At 47.6% G+C, this 24,840-nt stretch overlaps 8 protein-coding genes across 8 annotated transcripts; 5 read left to right on the forward strand and 3 right to left on the reverse strand.

Annotated features, from left to right (window-relative positions):
• Positions 1-219: 219 nt before the first annotated feature.
• FPOAC1_000336 (uncharacterized protein) lies at positions 220-643 on the forward strand (the record flags this gene model as incomplete). Its single annotated transcript, XM_044844952.1, has 3 exons — positions 220-315; positions 365-427; positions 482-643. 3 exons carry the CDS (start codon positions 220-222, stop codon positions 641-643), a joined length of 321 nt encoding a protein of 106 aa, XP_044710868.1.
• Positions 644-1,501: 858 nt separating this feature from the next.
• FPOAC1_000337 (uncharacterized protein) lies at positions 1,502-4,772 on the reverse strand (the record flags this gene model as incomplete). The annotated part of the gene is made up of 10 exons (XM_044844953.1): positions 1,502-2,164; positions 2,217-2,392; positions 2,439-3,150; positions 3,205-3,269; positions 3,318-3,398; positions 3,455-3,714; positions 3,779-4,364; positions 4,418-4,459; positions 4,534-4,599; positions 4,664-4,772. 10 exons carry the CDS (start codon positions 4,770-4,772, stop codon positions 1,502-1,504), a joined length of 2,760 nt encoding a protein of 919 aa, XP_044710869.1.
• A 615-nt stretch (positions 4,773-5,387) lies between these two features.
• On the reverse strand, positions 5,388-8,742 carry FPOAC1_000338 (uncharacterized protein; the record flags this gene model as incomplete). Its single annotated transcript, XM_044844954.1, has 5 exons — positions 5,388-5,712; positions 5,768-8,392; positions 8,445-8,489; positions 8,541-8,592; positions 8,646-8,742. The coding sequence occupies 5 exons, from the start codon at positions 8,740-8,742 to the stop codon at positions 5,388-5,390; spliced, it is 3,144 nt and encodes a 1,047-aa protein (XP_044710870.1).
• Positions 8,743-9,072: 330 nt separating this feature from the next.
• Positions 9,073-9,928, forward strand: FPOAC1_000339 (uncharacterized protein; the record flags this gene model as incomplete). The annotated part of the gene is made up of 3 exons (XM_044844955.1): positions 9,073-9,504; positions 9,555-9,696; positions 9,744-9,928. 3 exons carry the CDS (start codon positions 9,073-9,075, stop codon positions 9,926-9,928), a joined length of 759 nt encoding a protein of 252 aa, XP_044710871.1.
• A 410-nt stretch (positions 9,929-10,338) lies between these two features.
• FPOAC1_000340 (uncharacterized protein) lies at positions 10,339-11,506 on the forward strand (the record flags this gene model as incomplete). The annotated part of the gene is made up of 3 exons (XM_044844956.1): positions 10,339-10,425; positions 10,487-11,109; positions 11,158-11,506. The coding sequence occupies 3 exons, from the start codon at positions 10,339-10,341 to the stop codon at positions 11,504-11,506; spliced, it is 1,059 nt and encodes a 352-aa protein (XP_044710872.1).
• Positions 11,507-14,968: 3,462 nt separating this feature from the next.
• ACU5_1 (Acetyl-coenzyme A synthetase) lies at positions 14,969-17,502 on the forward strand (the record flags this gene model as incomplete). Its single annotated transcript, XM_044844957.1, has 6 exons — positions 14,969-15,185; positions 15,244-15,267; positions 15,419-15,445; positions 15,503-16,665; positions 16,718-17,383; positions 17,440-17,502. 6 exons carry the CDS (start codon positions 14,969-14,971, stop codon positions 17,500-17,502), a joined length of 2,160 nt encoding a protein of 719 aa, XP_044710873.1.
• A 2,000-nt stretch (positions 17,503-19,502) lies between these two features.
• On the forward strand, positions 19,503-21,894 carry FPOAC1_000342 (uncharacterized protein; the record flags this gene model as incomplete). Its single annotated transcript, XM_044844958.1, has 2 exons — positions 19,503-19,569; positions 19,628-21,894. 2 exons carry the CDS (start codon positions 19,503-19,505, stop codon positions 21,892-21,894), a joined length of 2,334 nt encoding a protein of 777 aa, XP_044710874.1.
• Positions 21,895-22,406: 512 nt separating this feature from the next.
• Positions 22,407-22,992, reverse strand: FPOAC1_000343 (uncharacterized protein; the record flags this gene model as incomplete). The annotated part of the gene is made up of 4 exons (XM_044844959.1): positions 22,407-22,472; positions 22,527-22,637; positions 22,686-22,788; positions 22,841-22,992. 4 exons carry the CDS (start codon positions 22,990-22,992, stop codon positions 22,407-22,409), a joined length of 432 nt encoding a protein of 143 aa, XP_044710875.1.
• Between the last annotated feature and the right edge of the window lie 1,848 nt (positions 22,993-24,840).

The following is a 24,840-nucleotide window of genomic DNA, read 5'->3' on the forward strand; positions in this document are numbered from 1 at the left end:
CCAGAAGAATGCTGTCTCTATCATTATTTCTTGTAACATGATCATTTGTCTGCTCCTTTGTCCTTTGTTAGGTATATCATGACAAGTGCCCCACTAAAGAAAGTACATCACTGCCCGCCATAAGTAAACAACCCCGCCAAAAATCAGACGCGCCAACCGCGTTAAATTCAACGACAACCTTGCACAAACTCTCAAACTAAACTCAGTAACAGTCTCATCATGGCTTCACATTCCAGATCCGCATCCGCCATGGGCGGTCATGAAAAGACATATTTCGAACAGCAACGCGAAGTCCTCCTCGGCGAGATTGCAGTGGTAAGTCATCTTTGTCTCTACACAAGCACCAATGCTAATAATCAAGCAGAGCTTCGAGCATGTCCTAGCCAATATCAACAAACTGAACCGATCTCTCGAGGCAGTCACAGCGGTATGAGTAGTCGTATTTACTTTGTTGTCTTGGGCTAATGAGTGCGTGGCGTAGGTTGGCAATGAATTCTCTTCGGTCGAAGCGCTTTGGTCACAGTTTGAGAACGTCATGGGGAAGGATGATAAGGCGGAGGGTGAAACGGATCAGGCTGATCAGACGGGGAAACATGATGAGACTTTGGAGGGGGATACGACGGTTAAGCACGAGGGTGCTTGATGGAAGTGAGGTTGGAGATTTGATACCCCGTGGGAAAGAGATATGAATGAATGAATATTACATGAAATACTTCTAGTCTAAACGAAGGACAAAAGATGGAGACTTTATTTTTTAGGACATCGGTGCAACAGCATGTCGCATAAGAAGATCACATGTCATTCACTAAAAATGCACACAAATATTAAAAAGGTAATCTGTGTTATTCTTCTAGTCATCTGTCTGCTCCTGGTCTGCCTCAACAAGACATCCCCTCGTATCAAGTATCTAGTCTAGTTTAACTACAAGACACGTCCAAGTGACAGGCCCAAGTGCCATGTCAATCAAATGACAGTTAGAAAATAATAATAGCAAAAATAAACAAAAACACTGCTGGTATCAATTTCTTCATGTAGTATAACAAATTGGTATAGTAGTATACAATACTATACCCTCTCGGGGGGGGACATCATGGTCTTCGTAGTCTTCGTGATATCTTCGTAACAAACAATGGTCGCAATCAAAAAGCAAACAAGGATGCATGAGGTCGTGGCTTCGTTTCCGTTAAAAAAAAAAATCTATAGTCGCTGGTCCTCGCTGCGTCAATCGTCAGGGGAGATATGTGTCCCATGGTCGTCAAATAGTATAGCACATGGCGAAAAGTCGCCCAAGATCTTCAAGAGTAGCATCTGGCAAAAACTCGTCGCCAAACTCTCTGTCAAGCAATGGATCCAAGCGGCGGATATCCTATATGCCGATCTGTCAAATTCGTTAATGTTTTTTTTTGTGCTTTTGTTTGTTTTTTGTGTCTTTTTTTTTTCTTTTTGTTTTTTTCCCCGTGACATTTTTTGTCACTGGGTCCATCCATCTTTATACAGCCGCTTAAAAGAAGATATCAGTAGGATCTTCTGCCTCAGGCCCGACGTTGTTGTCGGCCAGGGCCTCGTGCGCCATGAACTCGGTGGCACCGTATGAATCTGGACTCTCAGGTTCGGCCAGGTCCAGCCGTTCGACATCGCGATAATCGATGTTCTCCTCTCGTTCGGTCTGTCTGACGAGCTCCACGGCGTCGACAAGATTGTTGGCACGCTGGTGCCCAAGGCGCTGCGTTAATCGATGGATATCTTCCTCGAACGCATTGTAGCAGCGATCGAGGTATCGGAGACAGATCTTCGCATCGTTGGCCTCCTTGTTGGCCAGGGCAGCACGGCGCTGGACTTCCTGAAGCGCCTGTTCGAACTCGCGACAGACCTTGCGGACACGACGGATCTCAGCTGCCTTTGATGGATCAGCTTCATTTTCCATGGCCTTCTTCTTCTGTTTCTGAAGGAACAGGTAAGCCACGCGATCGGCGCGATCATGCTCGTCCTCTATAATCTCGTTGCGGGCAAGGGACGATTGGACCTGAGCCTGAAGCTCCTCCTTCTTCAATGTGGCCAAGTTGTAAGATCGGATCTCTTTGTCCAAGATCTCCCTGGCTTCATGGGGTGCAGAGCCAAGAATTGCGGGTGCATTGGGGTGAGCCAAAGCAGCATCAATTTCGTCCTTAGAGTTGATGTTAGTACTAGGAGCGGTATTCAGATGGAGGCACACTTACACTTGAAGGATAGGGGCCAGAGCCGGGAAGGGTATCGTCCTCGTCCTCATCCTCATCTTCGACAGTGGAAACGGCATCGTGGGAGAAACTGATCTGAGGGTCTTCCTTTAACAGCTCGTTCTCATTGTCGTAGGTTTGGTCAAGCCAGGCGCGTACACTAAACGATCCTTCACGACCTGTGACAGTTAGCAATGTTAATAGAGGAGGAATTAGACGTCTTACCACACAGGCGATCAGGGCTCTGTTCTCGAACTCTCTGGAGAGACTTAAAAAATGCAGAGTGCTCCTCATTTTGGTGCTCTACTATAGCGGCCTTGGTAAGACGTGCTCCAAGAGGAAGTGGGATGTCCTCGTTATACTCCCAGGTAGAGGTGGAGGCAGTGTCGTTTGTAAGAGTGGCAGCGTTAGGCTCGTGTTCGGCGGGTTGCTCATTTTGAGGGCCCTGGTTAGAGACGACAACAGTAGTGTCTGGTGAAGTGACTTCCTGATTGGAGACAGGAGCGGTAGCATCAGGGGCAATAACTTGCTGACTGGAGGACTTCTGGTTGGAGGACTCCTCGATAGGGGATTCGTGGGTAGGGGGCTCATGGGTAGAGGGTTCATGGGTAGAGGGTTCATGGGTAGAGGGTTCTTGGGTAGAGAGTTCTTGGTTAGGTGTCTTGTTGACGTTCAGTACTTCCTGAGTGTCGTCGTGGGAGTGTGCAGTCTTCTCAGAGATGGTTTCTTCGTGATGATGAGGTTCGTTCTCATCCTTCTCGGTCTGGATATCATGGGGAGGTTGTTCAAGATCCTCAGTCATCTCACGAACCTGGCGCTGCTCAACGGCTTCGCGCTGCTTGGGCTCCCACTCAAGGAACTTGCCAGTTCGGTCAATACCGTGAAGGTCGTACATCTCTTTGATTCGCTGGATACAGGCATGATGGCGTTCATAAGCCTACAAGATAATGTTAGATTACGGTCTTTGTTGGCATAGAAGCGGACTACTTACTTGATCTTCAGTCTCGGTGGCTGGGGTAGTGTGGACTTCTTCATCGCTCATGATTGTGGAGTCATCTGGGACATTGTCAGTGCGGGCTAGTCAGGTATATATGCTGAACGTACCCTCGTTTGCCTTTGTCTTTTGGCGGATAAGTTTGTGCTTTGGTCGGAGTCTAGGATTATGGATTTTGTCGTCGTCAAAGTCTAATCAGGTTAGCAATCATTCAGCAAGCACGGTTGAAATAGTCGTAGCAACTTACCTTGCATAGAATCGCTATCAGAGATAGGTCGTACCCAGGTTGGGCGCGTGGCCGGCATGGGAATCAAGTCCTCAACAGAATTGTCAAAGGCAGATACGTTGGTGATGCTTCGACCTAGTCCGTTGGAGGGAGGAGGAGTAGAGATGTCGAGGCTGTCAGGAGGAGTAAGGGGACCGGAAAAGTCTCTGATCAGATTGTTCATAGCGTTGTCTTCTTGAGGAAGATTCCACTTGAGAATAGGACGACGATCCATAGTTTTCCTATCAAGAAGTTGTTAGCATCGTCCATGATCACCGGTTAGAAATGAAGAGAACAAGAACTCACTTGTGACCAGAAGGTTCGATTCGAGGCTCCAGTTGAGGCTTGGTAGACTTCTTAGACGAACTCTTTCCGAGTCTGACAACTTTTTCCATGAAAGAGAAGATGGAAGAAGTGATGCTGGGTGCCTTCTTGCGGGGTTGTCGAGAGGATGGGATGTCAAAGCTGACGGTTTTGGGCTTGCTGGTATCATTAGAAGGCGATGATTGCTTGGTTTCAGCGTTGACACGAGTTTCCTCTTCGTCATTGAAAGTGGCCTGTCGAATAATAACAGTGCAGGTAGTCTGAATAGAAGCGTTATCCGCATCGTGAGAAACGCGGTCGTCAGAATTCTTGGGAGCGGCAGTAACAGTCTTGGGGTCTTGCTCGCTTTCCTGAGCAGTCTTCACCAAGGACTTGAGGGCAGAAGACTCTTGATCCTCTTGCTCTTCGCCAATAGTCTCCAGTACATGAGGTACGTGGGTGTTGGTAGGGGCGGAACGGGTACGCTTGTGAAGTTTGTTACCAGACTTTGTGTCAAACAGGATGGCCCAAGTTGACTTTTCCTGTTGTTTCGGTGTGTTCTTGAGGTTCTCTTTGAGAGCTTTCTCGGCTGTTCAAAGTCAGTCATATGAACAAGCGAACGAGAGGGTTGGTTGGGCTTACCATGCAGGCCGGAGTCGTCAGACTTTGTGCTGCGGAAGACGGCTTTGGAATATTTGTCAGTTCAACATCCTTGTGTCGTCCGCTCGTTATTTCGAGGGTGCGGGTGATGTACTTACTGCGTAGTTCAGCTGTGGCCTTCTGGTAGAGTCCCTGAAACTTGACTTCATTCTGGGAAGATCGAGCTAGGATACCGTCAGCGAGATACTCTCTAGGCTCAAAGGTTCTTATCGTCACCGTTAGACTTACGTGAATGTGTGCGGACATAGATGTCATCGTCGCTGCGGTTCTTTGCGAGGAAGCTTGCGATCCATTTACTGCTACCAAGGGCAGCCGGGAGCGAAGTTGATCCTTGCATTGTTGCAACTCGCTTCCAAAAGCTTGAGCGATATGTAAATAGCAAGATGTGATAATACCAAGATAATAAGGCTTGATGTTCGTAAAGAGTTGTGGTGTGAAAAGTTGCGTAGAGAGCAGATGATATTGAGGATGTGGTTGTGGGAAGAAAAGTAAAGGTTGAGATGAAAAACAGAAGAGACGAAAACAATAGAGGAATGATAAACTAGCAGCAACAAGTGAATGCAATTGTTGCACTGGTAACTGAGAAGCTGGCAGTGCTATGGCAGCTGTTGACAGCCGTTGACAGTCGTTGGCACTGGCAGGGCAGCATGAGAATAGGAGTTGGCACTGGTATGGTACTGGCAGTGGCATGGCAGTCCGAGTGCCAAACTATACCCACGGCAATGCCATTCTCTTTCACATAATGGACACAATGAGTCAATGAATTATGCGTATAGGTAGTCTTATTAATAATAGTACAACACATAATACGAGCTTCTGCTCGTAGCCGTAGACTCCTTTTCCCTAATCTCGCAATACACTAAGCAGTAATTGGTCCCTAGTAGCTAACCGACAAAACCGACCGCGCCGAAATATTATTTACATACCCGTACCACACAATGATAGCCATGCTTTATTTCTTCGCCTTGGCCTTGGTAGTCGTAGCCTTAGCCTTAGCCCGTCCTCGCTTGGGCTTCTCCTCTTCATCATCGTCGTCGGCCGCGGCAGCAGCCTTCGTTGCCTTCTTGGTAGCCTTCTTTGCTTTAGGCTTCTTGATGTATTTGTCCTTCTTGAAGTCGATATCGTCATCGTCCTCATCGGCTTCAGGTGCCTCAACAACTTCGGCGTCATCGTCTTCGACGGCCTCCTCCAGATCAGGGACCTCCTTAGGCTGAGCTTTGGGAGCGGTAACATTACTGGCCTTCATAAAAGGAACAGGATGGCTCATTGCGTTATATCTGCATCAAATGGTCAGCTGGGTGTTGAAAATAAATGGAGAAATGGTTCACTTACGTTCTGGTGAAGGCAGCTTTGGTCTTCGTCTCAATCTTCACTTTCTCCCCGTCCATTGCCCCAACGCCGAGTTCTTGAACAGTGTCAAAATCTTCTCGAGTCAAGAAGTAGCTGTCCATCAGATCAATTACTGGTCCTACAGCATCGTTGTTTTGACTTTGGAGTCGTCCGACAAGCTGCGACCAGAGAATAGGCAGATACTGCTGGCGAATTTCGTTGTGATCGCCAGAAGATCTGAGACGCATGTGAGAATGAACTTCTCGAAGCGATCTGCCAAGTCTTCCGTACTTGCTGTTGTTGCCGAGCCAGGATGTAAAGTTCGAGCCCAACAGTTGGCCCGCAATAAAGCTGGCTGGGCGAACCGTACTGAACACGGCATGTGTGGGCATGAGACTCCACTGCTGTTGAGGTCCGTGGATCATGCGGTCAACCAAATCGCCATCACTGATACTCTCTGCCGCATTGTCGAACAGTTCAAGCGCCTTGAGGTTGTACTCGCGTTGGCTGTGCCCTTTGCCGCTGATAGCCATGGGCTTTGTTCGAAGATAGTTCTCTTGGATCATGAGATAACTGAATTCGTGGTCGTTGAAGTAAAGCTCAATCTTGTCATTCAGCGTCGCCTTACTAGCAGGAGCAAAAAGTCCGCCGGCCAGCATCTTCTGGCAGATATCCCAAGGCTTGAGGATAACATGTTTCTCCCAGGCCTTCGACATAGCCTTGCTCTGGTCAAAATCCATGCTTGTCTGATCTAGCTTTGCGGTGGAAATCATGTTGATGATTTGACGAATATCTTTATTGCTTCCTTCGATAAGAGCGTCCACCACGGAAGGCGGGAGTTTGAGGCCTTCTCTATGGCAAATTGTCATGATACGGGATCGGACCTGATCCACAGTGGGACGATTGAATCGGAGGTCGAATGTGACATGATCAAAGGGCTTCATCTTGGGCAGCTTTCGTTCGTTGCAGATGAGGATCAGAGGAATCTCTGTCTTCTTGCAGAATTTCGCTAAAGCGCCGACACCACCACGATCACCCGCAGACATACCATCAACTTCGTCCATAATGAGAACAATCTTCTTCTTGGTGGCGTCGACATCCTTGCCGTCGCCAGCAAAATATCCGAGAAGTGAAGTGTTGTTCATGACATCACTCACTCCATTCTCAACGAGCTTCTTGCTTCGAGAATCACTGGCGTTGCTTTCCAAAACGTCGTACCCTTCGAGTTTCGCTGCTAGGTGGGCAGCAGTTGTCTTGCCAATTCCAGGAGGACCAGAGATGATGATAGCACGCTCACCGCCCATTCCATCGGCGCCTCGTCGCTGGAAGTTGTATTTCTTGTGCTTGGGCCAGTTTCTAAGCCACGACTGGATCTTTTCAACCTGGGATTTGTTGCCACAGATATGACTGAGCTGTGTTGGTGCATATTTAGACGTGAGCAACTGCACAGGGGGTGCTGCCGGAGCTCTGGCAGGCGCTCCTCCAGCGGCGGCAGCCTTCTTAGCAGCCTTTGCAGCCTCAGCTCTACGGGCTTTCTCTTCAGCCTCCATTTCGGCAGCTTGCTTCTTCACCTTGTCTTCTTCGGCCTTTTTCTTCTCTTGGGCCTTCTGAGCCCCTTTGCCGCCTCCTCCAAATGCAGGAAGCTTGCGAATCAAGTCGAAAAGTCCGTTCTCATCAATTGTCTTGATGCCGTGAGACTGAATTTTTGCCAGTTTGCTTGGACCAGCGTCCTCTCCAAGGACCACGAAACTTGTTTTGCTGCTTGGTTGACCAACAACTTTACCACCATATCTCTTGACGAGAGCTTGCCCGTCGTCACGGCTGATAAGTTGCAAGACGCCTGTAAAAACAAAACTGAGGCCAGAGAGACACTCTTCCTCACCCTCCGGAAGCTCGACTGAGCCAGACGCTGGCTGAGCAGATGCGTTACCGCCCCCGAAGGCTTTCTTCTTCCAGTCGAACTTGTTATTGGGATCCTTTGGCGGTGGCGTAGGAGCTCGAACAGTAGCAACACTGTCAAGGATATTCTTGATGTCATCGTCTTCTGGCTCATCAGCCTTCTTCGCCCTTGGAGCTCGAGGTTTGGCTGGGGCTTTCGGCTTGGCAGCGGCCTTCTTCTTCGGTGGGGCCTCCTCTTCTGACTCCTCCGAGTCTTCAGCAGGAGACTTTCTTTTCTTGCCAGCAGGAGCAGGCTTCACGTCCTCGTCGGAATCTTCTTCCTTAACAGCCCGGCGGCCTCTGGTAGCTATGCGCTTGGGTTGAGGAAGGACCTCTTCGTCGGACTCATCCTCCTCATAGTCGTCGTTCTTACGCTTACTTCGGCCTTTGGCGTCAGCGGCAAAAATATCGCCCTCATCTTCGTCTCCATCGTCCATGTATGCATCAGAATCTTCGTCGGCCGCATTATGCGAGTGAGAGGTCGTGGTTTTTCGTGTAGCAGCGGTTTTGCCGTTCTTCGCTGGTGCTGGGGGCTTCGGAGATGCAGCCTTTGTTCGGGGAGTTGATCGAACAGGGACTTCTGTTTTAGCTGCAGACTTTTTAGGTGTTGCCGAAGTTGTAGATTTGTTGGCTTTGCTCGAAGCGAAGTAGTCGTCAGCGGATATCGACACACCCTTAGGCTCTTCGTCCCTTGAAAAAGTTAGATAAGAATCAATTGATAGAATTCGAGGTCAAGACAAACTTGATTTTTCTCTTGGAGGCTGGCTTAGCTGCCGTTTTCTTCACTCTGTTTCAATGTCAGTGCTTGTTAAACAAAGAACGAAAAGAGAGAACATACTCTACAACCTCCTCATCTTCATCTTCGCTGTCTTCAACAACTTTTCTTCCCTCTATACTATCGTCAGTATGCTTAGAAACTTCAATGGTTTACAATTCGACTAACTTGTTGCACGCTTGCTCTTGGCCAGCTCCTCAGCTTTTCTAGGAGCAGGTTTGGGGGCACTGCCACCCTTTGGCCCAAAGAAGGAACGAATATCCATTCTTTTGTCGCGATGATGGTTACCTCAATGCTGATCAGGGAAGCCCATCGACACTTTTTAATGCCTTTCGCTGATGTTGCCTGGGTGAGAAGTGGTTGCGTGAATCCTAGGCAATCAGGAGCAGCCTAGAACTTCGAGTCTAGTGACGTGCACGGTAGCTCCTTCCCAGACGCGAAGCTGACGCGCAGTGCGTGACTGCCAGCTAAAGTGGTTCGCAATTGTGGGGGCCTTGAATCTAAGGCTGCCATAACAGCCCACCTTCGGCATCGGGGAAGATTTTCTAGAGCTCCGTTGTTCGAGGCAGCTTCAAGCCAACCCCCGATCGCCGAGATGAAGCCCACCAGCACGTCGGCATTGCTCAATGCTTTCCAGGGCTTGAGGTTATGCACCTCTTCGCCTCTGAGACAACTTCGTGCGCCCCTTCAGCAAACATCCAAGACGCTGGATGCGACCCGACGACTCCAAAATGTCCGAGCCTTTTCGACGACCTCACCGATGCTGGGCAGCTGGTTGGAGCCTAATTTGAACCGAAAGAAGAAAATGGCCAAGGGTCGACCTCGTGTCGCAACGGGTGGTTCTACCAAGGGTACGACAGTGCTGTTTGGCGAATGGGGTCTCCGAATGACGGATCACCACCGAAGAATCAGCGCAAAGCAACTAAAGATGGCCGAGGATACCATTAAAGTGCGACTTCGAGGACAAAAATACCGACTATATAAGCGAAAGAACTGTAACGTCGGTGTTTACGTCAGCGGTAATGATGTAAGGAAGACTTCTAGTTCAAGGCAGGATATTTTCTCATGATTTTGCAGATGCGTATGGGTAAGGGTAAGGGTTCCTTTGACCATTGGGCCACCCGAATGGCTGTTAGTCAAATTCTGTTCGAGATCCGAGGAAAACTTCACGAACAAGTTGTGAGGGATGCCTTCCGCTTGGCTGGAAACAAGCTGCCTGGTAAATAGCTTGCACCTTCTATAAGGAACTTAACTAATAATTGCCAGGCCAGTGGGAATTCGTAAAGAGGGGAGATGCTCCAATGGTAGGAATCACCAAGTTGGATGGTGTTACGTTGGAAGAGTTGAAGAGACCTCGACGACACATTGCTCCTGTTGAGCTCCTGGAGGCTTCCCAGAACACAACAGAGACACTTGTTGGAAGCACATCTGAGGCTTCCCGCAACCCTTAGAGGGATAAAACGATGAAATGAGCGCCTTGTATATTATAGAGGTGTAGAATTACGGCTGTTACTTGTACCAATACCATATTCAGGATCTTCTAATCGATCCGTAACTAGCTGAGACTACGTGCATATCCAACAAATTACTAAATTACGGCCTTGCACGTAATATTCAACCAAAGTGTCATAAATGTCGAAACAAATGAATAAGCAGTTGATTAATTATATGGAGCTCGAACGTAAGTAATTCTCGGTCCTCTATTGCACGCCGTTGCCTGCTGAACAGTATCCCGGTCAAGACGGTGCACGGACCATATTCAATTCCAAACTATCGTCCACTTTACGCGACAACGCGTCTTCCTGCAACTTCCAAAAAGCTGTCTTTGCACAATTCTCACCAACGCAAAACAGCTTCCATAATGGCGCTCATTGTTGATAAGCACCGACCTCGGTCACTTGATGCCCTCACATATCACGATGAGCTATCAGAGCGACTTCGTTCTCTTGTAAGTAAAACAAGCTTGCGCTGGCTGAAAGAGGAATATCGCTAACTAGTGTCCTCTTCAGGCCCAGAATGGTGACTTTCCCCATTTGCTTGTATACGGCCCTTCAGGTGCTGGCAAGAAGACACGAATCGTTGCTACATTGAAAGAGCTCTACGGACCCGGTGTGGAGAAGATCAAGATCGATGCACGAGTATTCCAGACAAGCAGCAACCGAAAACTTGAGTTCAACATCGTCGCCTCCATCTACCATCTCGAGATCACACCATCTGATGTTGGAAACTATGACAGAGTTGTTGTTCAGGACCTCTTGAAGGAGGTAGCCCAAACACAGCAGGTGGATCAGTCAGCCAAACAGAAGTTCAAGGTCGTGGTCATCAACGAAGCAGACCACCTTACAAGGGACGCCCAAGCAGCTCTACGACGAACGATGGAGAAGTACTCGCCCAATCTTCGACTGATCCTTTTGGCGAATTCGACTGCCAATATCATTGCTCCGATTCGTTCAAGAACTCTCTTGGTCAGAGTGGCGGCCCCTACTCACGAGGAGATATGCAATGTGCTAGCCGTGTCAGCTAAGAAGGAGGGCTGGCCCGTTGTCCCAGGCCTGCATCAGCGAATAGCAGAGGAAAGCGGGCGAAACCTACGACGAGCCTTGCTCATGTATGAAGCCGTCCATGCACAGAAGTAAGTTCACCCAGATGAGTATTGAAGGCATGAGCTAACCCAGAACAGTGAGAAGGTCACAGACAACACACCTATCCCGCCCGCCGATTGGGAAGCCCTCATCGGCCAGATCGCACAAGATATTTACGCGGAACACACACCAGCCAGGATCCTGGAAGTGCGATCGAAGCTCTACGATTTGTTGACACACTGCATCCCTCCAACTACCATTCTCAAGACTTTGGCATTCAAGCTGATTGCTCTTGTTGATGATGGACTGAAGGGCGAGGTGATCCAATGGGCGGCCTTTTATGAACATCGTGTCAAGACAGGTACAAAGGTCATCTTCCACCTCGAGGCCTTCGTGGCCAAGTTCATGAGAATTGTCGAGATGTATTTGATGAGCATGGATATGTAATTACTCTAGAGTGTGTTTGGCGTTTAGGGAGGTTCATATTGCACACACTTAAGGAGTTGCCGGAGATGTACTCTATTAATTCAATCGTACAAAAGGTCTACGTGTGACCATCATACTTTATTATATCATGCTAGACCAGATGATGTTCATTTCCACGTTCTACGACATATACACTAAACAAATACAATAACAATACCTTGGATTCCCGTTCATTGATGCCAAGACTTTTGCTCTATCCGATCGGTCGTGAGCCAATATGTTCCATCATACTGACCTTTCAATGATACGTCGTGAAGCTCCAGGATTTGATATTGGAGTCAAGAATGAAAGTGGGGACTGAGTATGGGGAAACGGAACCATGCCGAGGGACTGGTACCTGGCTAGAATTGCATGGGGTAATGGGGACAATGCCATTGGTTGTTTGATTCCCGTCTTGGACGGTGTCACAAATCCCCAACGGGCTTGTGTAATATGTGCGTAGGCCAAGCATGATATTCAACGACAGTAGCATTGAGAAAGAATCGATCGATGGCCATGTATGTTTTACAACTGAAATGATCACATAGTAAGCTGACTAGATGGATACCTACGTAGGGTTCTATCATAGGACGTTGGGTGTAATCAACGTCCCCATGAAGCCAGAGGTCTCCTGTAAGTTCTAGGCTCAGCCGCTTCACAGATCATTGTGTATAATTAGGAATATATACTATGAGAATGTCACACCTAAAGTTCTTGCAAGGTAACTTGCTCGTAGACTTAGTTTGAATATTTTCACAAACTGATATACTTGTCCGAGTTTGATCGGAAAGCTGATTATGTGACAGATAACAGAGGAATAGCCTCGGGAAACTGTTGATAAGGCCTACCGGCTGGATGAGGGGAGGAACCAGATTTGAGATCCGCAAATAGGGAGTTAATTAGGTTCGAATCAAAGTATCATGTGCGAAACACTGCATAGACAAAGATAAAGTAGTTGCTTTGAACGGACAAGTTCCATTCGTTGGTTCTCGGTCGAGTACCGAATATGGCGGCCAAGCGGCAGTGTGTTAGATACAAGCGTGGCTTGAGAAGCATCTGGAGCCACAGCCGTATTTCTGGTCAGTGGCTTCGGCTATTGAAGAAATGTGTTTCTGGCCGACCGTTGGGGCATAGATCAATACCCCATGCAACAGGGATAGACTCTGGGGCACAGGCTACATACAAGTTGAGGATTGACATGGGGGAAGATGATCATGAAGGTGATCTCGCGGGAAGCTAGCGGCGTAGTGGAGGAGTTACAACACTAGTAAATAGGAGATATTGAAGTCTCCAAAAATGAAGATGATGAATGAATGGGCAGTATTTATTTTATTAGATGCTCAGAGTAATTGGTAGATGTCATACATGGTGAACGCGTTATTTGGAAGTCAACATTTGTTGAGGAAATTCAAGAGAATTATCGAGACCCTGAAAGCTGGAGGGGCGAGGTTGGGCTTGTAAACCAATGAAGTTGTCCAGATATCAACCCCAAATGCGGGGGACAGGCTGCAGCTGCCATTTTTTAGTACATACCCATGCAGGCATGCAGGCATGAGCTAGGTACTAAGGTATGACAACAAATCCCTTGGGTTAACCAGCAGGTAACTTGTTGGGAGGTGATCAGATCAAGTCCAGGTATTCATACAATACTGTCGTTTACTGGGTGTCATACATTTCAAGTGAAGATGTCGACTGTGAGTTTTCTGCTCACATTATCAACGGTCAAAACATTAAACAGATACAACTGTCAGTCCTAGCGACTTTGGCTCGTTATCGACAGGGATAGTCCATGCTGCATTGGCGAGATGTAACGCCTCTGCCAGTATCCACTGAAGCTATTGCCGGCCAGGCCTTCCAACAGCTCCACCCCTTCCATTACGACCATCAATCACATAAGATGTTTTTATCAAAACCATCTTCCCACGTTCGGCCCCGTAGCGGCTCCGTCAATTCGGCTGCATATTGCGCGTTACATGTAATCAATAGTTCCCGAGTATTCTCCTTTACCCAATTGTGCCAGTAGGAATAGATACGAAACTTCCAGCTGTGTTGAGGTTTCGGACAAAAGCTGTATACGGCCAAAGTCTCCAAACACGTCATCTGCTGTGATTGACGAGTATTTTGTTGGCTGCCACCTAGATATACCCTCGTCTCTTGGCCAGTTCAGATCAGCCTCTCAGATTGCTGCGAATAGCTTGATCTTCAGTAAGCAAACAGGGATCGTAGTAGACATTGGATATGACGCTGAAGCTTTACCAAGCATTTGGAATTCGTAGTTATTTCTAGTTCTTTTAAGTTTTCTTACATTGGAGCTGTTTCAAACGCTATTTGGTTCTTTAGTTGAGACAACAGACTTGAGGGTGTTTTGTTAGCGACTTAGCATTCATTAGCTATATTATAGTTTGGCTAGCTACTCCAGCACAGGCAGGTGTTGCATGTCTTTAGAACTATATCATCATCGAGAATGCATTGAGAGTACAGCTATATTAAGATTATTTTCCAGTTTTCATCTTGTGTTTACATGTACCTCTACTGTCGCTTAAAGAAATCAGGGCAGCAACACCATTCGGAACATTAGGTTCGGAGGTTATACAAAAGAGCGTTCATCAATACATAAGCACTCGGGTGGAGGGCTTCGGAAGTGCTCCGATAAGGCCTATATGGGTAAACGGCAGTCAAAGGTACTCCCTATTGTATCAAACATATTTCAAAATAATGCTAGAATTAAATCGTTATAAATTCGCAATTCCAATTGATGCATTGGCAGATTTGCAGTGCCGACGTCATATCGCATTTTATCGTCCAGCATGGTGTCTCTTTTCTCACGGACAGATGCCGTATTTTGTAAAAACGAATTGGCCACTCTGAATGCCGAGAATCTAATTCGAACATTTCAAGTGACGATCCAAAACCCATCTCGATTGAGTTGCACTGTTGAGTGTGAGTCGCTAGGTCGCTACTGGTTATTCGGGACATGGCTCGGGGGAAAGGATCACGGCAAGACCCCCCCGGTTCGCCGGCCGCCGCTCGGGTTTGCTCTAGCTGGTGCAGGTACCAGTTACCAGTGACAGTGGAAGTAAAGTGACAACGGCCAAGCCTTCCAATGATGATTGACCCATTTGCCATAAAGAAGCTCCTCCCCTCCAGATCAAACCTCTTGCTCTATCTCAACTATAATTCTAGCTCTTTCCCATACTCCAGATTCTGCCAAGCAGACCCTCCTATTCTTTTCCATTATCTCCAATTTTAAACCATTCAATTCGACTGTACAGCCTCTGTGCCCTCTCAAACAGCAACACCAAAAGCTGCAAGTACTGCCTCTACAAGCAGTTCTGACAAGCTCTACGGTTACGCTACCCCGCCTTGATAGACGTCGCATTACAGGCGCAAACGTCCAACGGAAACACAGAAGAAGAAGAAACTTTAAAAATAACCACAAACATAATGGCGACCACTGTCGAGCACTCCCGAGTGCATCATGAGCTCAAGGCTTCGACTCCCGAGTCCATCCCCAAGAGTGCAATTCCTGCCGCCGTTGCCTCTCCCGTTCCCGCTCCCGCAGCCACTGAGACTGTCTCGTTGAAAAGTGAAGAAACTCAAGCTACTGTCAAAGAGACAAAAGTCCCTGTAGTTGCTGAAGCACATCTCGTTGACACATACCGTAAGCTCACGCGATCCGCTACGCTTGGTTCGGAATCCATTGCTAACATTCCACTTAGACCCTCCTCAGCGCATGTTTGCTAGTATGTGTTTCCGCCCCTATAATCTCTGTTGAGATGAACTCCATATTCGTCTTAGCAGCTTCGGCTGGACCCTGACTTGTGGTTCTTTTCTTATTTCATCCATCTTGCTCCGTTTACATGCATGGATTGGGCTAACCTTGTAATCCGGCAGAACACCCCCACCGGCCCCACCTTGCCAGTAAGTGACCCCGGTATCCACATCGGAGCCTCAGCCGATACTAATCCACTCCGATAGACCTCGAAGAGTATAAACGACTCTACAAGGAATCTATCACACAACCCGAAAAGTTCTGGGCGGACCGTGCACGCGAACTTATCTCCTGGGACCGCGACTTCGAGACCACCCGAAGTGGTTCCCTTTTGAATGCTGACGTCTCCTACTTCAACGAGGGCCGTTTGAACGCCTCATACAACTGTGTCGACCGTCACGCTTTCAAGGACCCCGATCGTGTTGCCATCATTTACGAAGCTGATGAGCCCAGCGAGGGACGCAATGTTACTTATGGCGAGCTGCTCCGAGAGGTCTCTCGAACCGCATGGGTTCTCAAGCAGATGGGCGTCCGCAAGGGTGATACTGTTGCTATCTACCTGCCCATGATTCCCGAAGCCATCATCGCACTTATGGCCTGTGTTCGTATCGGTGCAGTTCACTCAGTTATCTTTGCTGGTTTCTCCTCAGACTCCCTGCGCGACCGTGTTGTCGATGCTGGCTGCAAGGTCGTCATCACAACTGACGAAGGCAAACGAGGCGGCAAGTTGATTGGCACCAAGAAGATTGTCGATGATGCTCTCAAGCAGTGCCCTGCTGTTGAGAATGTCCTTGTCTACAAGCGTACAGGTTCAGAGATCCCCTGGACCAGCGGTCGTGACTTCTGGTGGCACGAAGAGGTAGAGAAGTGGCCCAACTACTTCCCTCCTGAGCCCGTCGCTTCTGAAGACCCCCTATTCCTTCTATACACTTCTGGTTCCACTGGTAAGCCCAAGGGTGTTTTGCATACCACAGCCGGATATCTCCTTGGTGCTGCCATGACTGGCAAGTATGTCTTTGATATCCATGAGGGTGATAGATACTTCTGCGGCGGTGATGTCGGATGGATCACCGGACACACTTATGTCGTTTACGCTCCTCTGATGCTCGGCGTATCTACTGTCGTCTTTGAGGGCACACCCGCCTACCCCAACTTCTCGCGATACTGGGACATCATCGAGAAACACAACGTTACCCAGTTCTACGTTGCTCCTACCGCTCTGAGGCTGCTGAAGCGTGCTGGCGATGAGCATGTTCGAGGAAAGTTCGCCCATCTTCGTGTACTAGGCTCTGTTGGTGAACCTATCGCTGCCGAGATCTGGAAGTGGTATTTTGAGGTTATTGGAAAGGAGGAGTGCCATATCGTTGATGTAAGTCCTTGATTAGATTGACGAAACGTCATGGATACTAACGCGAGTGCAGACATACTGGCAAACCGAATCCGGATCTCATGTTATCACCCCCCTGGCTGGAATTACCCCAACTAAGCCTGGCAGTTGCTCGCTGCCTTTCTTCGGTGTCGAGCCCGCCCTTATTGATCCTGTTTCTGGTGAAGAAATTCACGGAAACGATGTCGAGGGTGTCCTGACATTTAAGCAATCTTGGCCCAGCATGGCTCGTACTGTCTGGGGAGCCCATAACCGGTACAGGGAGACTTACCTTGACGTCTACAAGGGTTACTACTTTACTGGAGATGGCGCTGCCCGAGACCACGAGGGTTTCTACTGGATTCGAGGTCGTGTTGACGATGTTGTCAACGTCAGTGGGCATCGTCTATCAACTGCTGAGATCGAGGCAGCGCTATTGGAACACCATGCCGTTGCTGACGCAGCCGTCGTCGGTATTTCTGATGAGCTTACCGGCCAGGCTGTCAACGCATTTGTTGATCTCGAGAAAAACGTTGAAGCTACCGATGCTCTGCGCAAGGAACTCATTGTCCAGGTACGCAAGAGCATTGGACCTTTTGCCGCACCCAAGGCCGTATACATTGTGCCAGATATGCCCAAGACGCGAAGTGGCAAGATTATGCGACGAGTATTGAGAAAGATCGTTGCTGGCGAAGAAGATCAGCTTGGAGATACCACTACTGTAAGTCCATGAGGCATTGAATCGAAAGTGGAATTGTTGACTAACACCACTTGCAGTTATCCGATCCTTCTGTTGTGGACAAGATCATCAAAGCTGTTCATGATGCCAAGCGCAAGTAAGAGATTTTAATGGATAAAAAAATAAGGGACATGATGCATATTATCAAGTGGAGTTATATATACCATCACATATATGGATACAATGAATGCGGAAAGGGGCAAGTTTGAGATTGGAACAAACTTTCGCGAGGTGTTTTGGATTTGGTGTCGGGATCAGCCACGACCTGAAAGAGGATGGATATTGGGTGGCTCGGGACCGTTTTATGAGTTTGATTTATGAGAATTACGATTTTGGTTACATCCATACATAGTCTTTGGTTTGAGACAACAATGAAAGTTTAATAACATCACGTCCCTCTGATCAAAGACTAGTGACCTATAGGGTATTCAAAGATCCGAGCTTGGCCATGGAACGGACAAGTCTTTGAACGACAAAGAAATGTCTCATCTGCACCAGCCATCAAAGACGCGTGTGCGATAATTCTGTGGCAGTGGGATGTCGGGTGGGATAAAGAATCACCGTATATGAATATGAAAAGCACGATATTTTGATAGCGGCGGCTTAGATTCAAACTTTGGTATTTTTAGGTCCAGTGTGTGGAACAACAGAAGGTTGGCTTAGAAATCTAGGGTGCGGTAACTTTGCACAGAAACAGAAAGGCTTCGGGTTATTGATGATTGATAAGGTAAAATCTGATGTTGAAAGAGCGCCAACAGATGGTTCCACCAGCGCTAAGTTGGTGGTTAACCACATGGAAGTCGTCATCATTTTAGATGCTTGGCATGGTAGAAGCGATGAAAAAGAAATGTCCGAGGCTGTGCTGAAGAGATTTAGGCGAATGCTGGCATGGAGTGATATCTAGTCAGCTTATGTTGATGAATCAACATGTTTACGGTAGGTATGGTAACACAAAGATAATAAATAATATGCGACTGTAAACAAACAGACAAACAAACGTTTCCAGCCACTTTGAACTTGACATACAGAATCGAGTGTGTACTGTCAAATGTAACTAGTCCTCCTGAGTCTACAGAGTACCCTATGCATAGACTATAAATATCAAGTCGTCAATGCCAAGAAGATAGTCGATCCAAATGTGCACAAGTGGGGTGTCTATTGAAATGGCTGGACATAAAGATACGAGAGTGAAACATAGACGAGAGGACCTTTTATTCGACTCGATCGGATATCGGATATGCCGGACAGACTTGAAGTCCTTTTGTCTGGGAGGCAGCCCAGATGATGAATGTATGTACATGTGCTCCATAGTATTCTGTACAGATAGAGTGGGATATTTGGTTGCCAAGTCAGATTTGCATCCTGTAAAGATGGGAATTTTGCAGTTCTGATTCATGTATTAGTGAGCGTCAAGAGTCAAAGCCTTGTAGGAGTCGCCTCCATGCCAATTGTTAGGGAGGCTATGCCGTGTGATAACCGCGCGGCCTTTGGTGTATGATTGGATGGCCAAGATAGTTGGTTGTCTGTCCAGCATCCACACCCCGACCTCTAGCAACCTTGGCAGCCCCCAAGCCCGTTGGAAAGTCCCCCCCCAGCTAGGTATGGAGACTGACCTAACCTCCGCCACATTATTGTCCATCCTGTCTACTCGCTACTCCGTATTCTACTCTCTGTTTTTTGGCCGTTGTATTATTCAAACTCAATGCCGATGATCATTAGTCCCGAATAGTCGATATTTTTCATTTCTTCTCCTTACTCCTTCTTCTTCTCTTGTATTTACTATACCCTAGTACTTATTTGTTCTTTTTTGTTCAACTGGTAACTAAAGGACCCTGAGCTCCTACTCCACATTCTTCTGTTCCCCTTGACTGTTGGTACTGTTAATAAGTCCTGTTGTCGGGCGTCATCTTTCTCGGCCACTCCGCTTGGACATCTGCGTCTCACCTTGATTAACTTGGACTTTACCTCCTGCAACTTCCTCTACTCGAAATCCGACTCGATTTACTTGAATCACCGTTGCTGTATGGCCTTGCAATAATACGACTCTCAATCGGCGCGTCGCCTTTTCACTTCAGGACCGTTTGAGGTCCAACAAACCACCATGGTATCGTTACGGTCTATCGCGACCGCTATTGCGGGTGTCGCCTTGTTCTTTGAGACCTCACTGGGTACGTTGATTTGCGTTATTAACGTTGTTCGGCACTCTAACCTTGTCTGCACCAACAGCAAGCTCCGTAAAGCGCAACGCCGTTAACTATATTTCACTGATCGACGAGCCCGTTATTAACACGCCGTCTCACCGAATCCGCGCCGACTCGCATTTCAACCTTTTATTCTCGTTACACAACAAACAGCAAAAGATTCGCCTTGAGCTCGAACCGAACCATGATATTTTGCCTGAGAATTTCGCCATTACTCACATCGGGGGCGACGGTTCCGTGAAATCTGTCGAGACGATAAAGCGAGAGGAAGACAAGGTATTCAAAGGTTCCGTCTTTATTCAACGAATAGGAAGAGAGGGATGGACAAAGGCTGGCTGGGCAAGAATCACAATTCATCGCGATGGCAAAGACCCTATCTTCGAGGGTACCCTTCGAATTGACGGAAACCACCACCACATTCATACCGGCACAAACTTCCAGCAAGTCCGACACGAAGACGACCCCGTATTGGCAACCACGGAAGACGGCGACGAAGTCATGGTAGTCTGGCGCGACTCAGATGTCATTTCTTTTCACTCCGAGGAATTAAAGAAGCGGGAGGCTTCGGCTGCGCTGTGCAACTCTGACACTTTAGGTTTCAACAGCAAGTTTCATGAACTCGAGAACTTTGATACGTTTGGCGTCTCAAACTCTAAATCTCTATTCGGACGACAAACTATCGACACCGGTAACGACGGTAGCAGTGTTGATCTCGAGTCGACAATTGGCTCTGTGAGCGGTTGCCCGACTAGCCGAAGGGTAGCTCTCCTGGGTATTGCGACAGACTGTGGATACACTTCGACTTTCAACTCTACCGAGGCATTAAGAAAGAGCGTTATTAGAATGGTCAACGATGCCTCTCAGGTTTATGAGAGCTCTTTTAACATCACACTGGGTATTCAGAACCTCACCATCAGTGACGGATCTTGTCCAGGTAGCCCTTCAGATACGGCTCCTTGGAACCAAAAGTGCTCTAATGAAGTCGACCTGTCCGACCGTCTCAACCTGTTCTCTGCTTGGCGTGGCAAGAATGCTGATAGCAACGCATACTGGACACTCCTGAGCACATGTAACACAGACTCTGCCGTTGGTCTTGCCTGGCTGGGCCAGCTTTGTCGTCCTGGTGCTTCAGCCAACGCCAACAGCGGAGGCCGAAACGAAACCGTTGCTGGAGCAAACGTTGTCGTTAGAACGTCAGCAGAGTGGCAGGTTTTTGCCCACGAGACAGGTCACACCTTTGGTGCTGTCCACGATTGCACGTCCAGTGCCTGCCCGGTTTCCCCCAACGCTCAGGCATGCTGTCCCTTGAGCAAGAGCTCGTGCGATGCCAAAGGCGATTTCATCATGAACCCTTCGTCCAGGCCCGGTATCAGTGAATTCTCAGCCTGCACTATTGGAAACATTTGCTCTGGCTTCAAACGAAATGTCAACAGTGAGTGCTTGACCGAGAACAGAAACGTCAAAACTATCTCGGGCCAGCAGTGCGGTAACGGAATCGTCGAAGAAGGCGAGGACTGCGATTGTGGTGGTGAGGAAAGCTGTGGCAACAACCCCTGCTGTGATGCGAAGACTTGCAAATTCAAGGGCAATGCCGAGTGCGATAACTCCAACGAGGAGTGTTGTACCGAGGGATGCAAGTTTGCTTCTTCAGGAACTGTCTGCCGATCAAGCACTGGCCCTTGCGATCCTGAGGAGAAGTGCACAGGAAAGGATGCGACATGCCCCAAGGACGCCCATAGTGATGACGGCGACGACTGCGGCGACGGACTTCAATGCGCTTCGGGTCAGTGTACATCGCGAGATGAGCAGTGCCGAGCCAACTACCAGAACACGACATCGTCATCGCATGTCAAGGCTTGTACTAACAGCTGCCTTTTGTCTTGCCAGACTTCTGGTGATGGTTTCTGTGTGCAGCGAAATCAGAACTTCCTCGACGGTACCTCTTGTGGTGGCGGTGGAGGTAAATGCCAGAACGGAAACTGCGAGGGTGCTTCAACATGGAAAGAGATCGAGAATTGGTTCAAGAACAACAAGAACATCGCACTCCCTGTGGGAATTGTCCTTGCCGCACTCCTCCTCTTGGCTGTATCTTGCTGCTGTTTCAGCTGTATTCGCCGTCGCTTGGCCCGTCGCAAGGCTTCAAAGCGACCAGCCATGAGCGCCTGGCCAGGATATCCCCCTCCTCCTCCAGTCCCTGGTAGCAACCAACAAGGCGGATACCAATACGCGCCCATTGGTAACAACAATGGATGGCAGCAGCAGCAGCGGACTCGCAGTATGAGATATGCTTAGTTTCCTTTACTTTTTTCCCTTTGTACAGAGCGACGAATCCTACCACTCTGATACAGCATTTGTCGGCGTTCTCCTTGGGCATATTTATTTGGCCATTGTATTTTCTCTTTAAGTGACTTTTTGTAAAGGACATTGGATTGTGGTCACTACATGTGTATCGATTTAACATTGTTTTTTAAACGGTGGATCGGCGGATTTTGGACATACAAAGGTGGTGGTGGGTGCAGTAAATGGATAAAACGCACACAGACAGACACATATACATCCATACATACAAATGTTATGTGTATATTAGATTTAGCATATCTATAACGACCATTAGAAAAAGCCAAAATATTCCTGTTTCTTCAATTTTGGTGTTGCTATTGACTGCAAGTGATTGTTCAGAGACTTGGTTCATTTTCATTAATAGTCTCCTGATGTAATATATTTCAATTATTTGGGTTTCAATATCTCTTTGAGTTTGATCATCTGCTGGGCCAGGTTCAAAAAATTGTAGTTGGACAAGCGTTCTAAACATGCGAATGACCATTTGCCTGGAATGTCATTATCCATGGCCATGTGAGCGTCTCGCCCGCCTCATCATCATGGACAAGGGTGTAACTACACTATCGATTTACCCGATCGCTTACTCGCCGTTTCGTGTTCCGCGTTGAAGAAGTAGTAGTAGATGCGTCCTCATGCTTTTCGTTATCGAAGCCGCATAGTTGACGCATAAATCGAAGACGTTGTCCAGCGATGCTCTATAATATTTCAGTTGACTTTCTTGCATGTATTGGGAGGCAACTTACGTCGCCGGTAGCTTGCGCGTGAGCCATGAGTGCTTCTGGATTATCAAGCACAAACATGGCTTCTCCTCTCCTTTCCCTCTCTGTATGTGACTCCGTATTGGAACTATTTTTATTAGTATGAGTTGCTCGGTCGTGTGAGATTGACTGCAACGTACTTCCCTCCGAGCCGCAGTGGCTCAGACTCGCTTGCGTCGCTGTCTTCGACGTAGGGGTTCTTTCCGCGGGCTTGCTTATCGCGCATTTCGCTCGTCCATTCTGAAGAGTTTTTCATATGAGATTGTTGTGTTTTGGGTGTTGAAGAAGCCATGGCTTTGTGATGTGTTATTGTTCGTTGGGAGAGAGAGAGAGAGAGATGAAGTTGATCAAGTTATTTTGCACTAGTCGAGAGAGAGATGGGTATAGATAGTATAATAACGAGAGGCGGTACGAAAAGATATGGGGCTGGTAGTCGTTATAATAAACAAAGTTGAAAAAAAAAGTGATAGATTATAGATTTCGAGTCATTCAATCTGATACTGGACGAAGCAAACAAGGTGGGATGGAATATATAGTAACTTATACAGGCGACAAGGAAGGAGGAGCCGCCTTGAAAATCACAGGCCCCTCTCTTCTTTTCCCTTCAAAGCGGGGCTGTCTTTTGTTTAACAAACTTGGTTTATTTTCGACTTTAACTTAGAAGAGACAGAGAGGAAAGAGAAACAAACATAGAAAAGGAAACCAAAGCTAACTAATGCGGGTTAATAACATGCAAATGCACATGGCCTCGAAGGGAAATAGGGGACAAAAAAGTCAGCGAACTTTGTGGGGATACACGTATCCGATAACAAACTAAACTGGGGAGCCGACGACGTCTCCTTTCTTTTTTTCTCTCTTTTCTCGAGGGAGAACAAAGACATTCAACGGCATTGACTCGGCCATGCCGTAAGATCTTAGTTTAATCACTAATTAATTAATTACATGTTCATCGATGGCGATGAAGTGAGATATGACAAAAGTTTATGCAATATCCTTATTGGGTATTATTATACGTGATCAAAAAGACAACAACATAAGCAACAAAGACTCGCCTCGCAAACAAAACAAAAAAAAAGGAACAATTACTTGTTTATTATGATGCATGATACACCTAAACTATGACTATGTACAGCTGAGACTGAGACACGCGAGGCGAACGAATAAAACGGGCGTCGTGGTGTGTGTCTTAACCGAAACCCATTGTCTCCAATCATCGTCATCTATGAGATGTGACTACTGAGTAAGATCTACGAGTGACTGCTCAATTCAGATGGCGACATGACTTTAGTCTGTATTGTTCTTCTCTCTTTTCCTCTTTTGTGTTTGCGTGCTGTACTGAGCCTCAAGTGATCTGGACTGGCCTGCATTAGAGCTGAGAACCGGAGATCGTTCCGTCACAACTTGCATGACATTTCAGATCAGATCAGAATGGTCTTAGTTCTTGAATGATTATTGGTTATTTCTGCTGTCTTTTGTACAACCATCAAGTCCATGTTTCGGAAGACACCTCCGATTCTTATCCGCCAATCGCATCTTTGGCGACATAGTTTAATACTGACCTCGATGTATCCAAACTATCCCGACCCGACAGATTTACAGTACTTTGTTTTGAGACCGGATCCAGGTTGAGTACATCCGGTGGGGTAGTATTGAATCCTATTCGTCAATCCCTAATATAAAGTCCCCGGTGACAGGCAAGTACCTGGTGTATGAAGGATCCCAACGTGACCTCGTTGAAGAGAATACCACCTTGCAATAGAACATCACCGTATGATCTTCTTCATCTTAAAACAGACTGCTGACTCTCTTGGATATCTTGTATTGAAGCTGCTGCTATTGGTATTGTCGGCTTGGCTGGAACCAACCTGAACTCCGTAATATGTCAAAGCAAAACCCCCCCTCCCTCCTTCGTGTTTTCTGCGCCAGTTCATCATCCCGATTGGTATATATCGTACAAATGTCGCAAAGGAACTCTTCCACCAAAACAGTAGTAGCCATGAGGGGAATTGAACGTGACACCCCCACGCATCCATAACGCTCAAACCGAATCGCAACCTCCAGAACTTTCCGATGTGTATCTCGCCTCCCTTGAAACCCAAGATCCAAGACGACAAAGACAAAAAAAAGGTAAAGCCATCAA

This window comes from Fusarium poae, chromosome 1 (assembly GCF_019609905.1).
Source record: "Fusarium poae strain DAOMC 252244 chromosome 1, whole genome shotgun sequence".
In the NCBI taxonomy this organism is placed as follows: Eukaryota; Fungi; Ascomycota; class Sordariomycetes; order Hypocreales; family Nectriaceae; genus Fusarium; species Fusarium poae.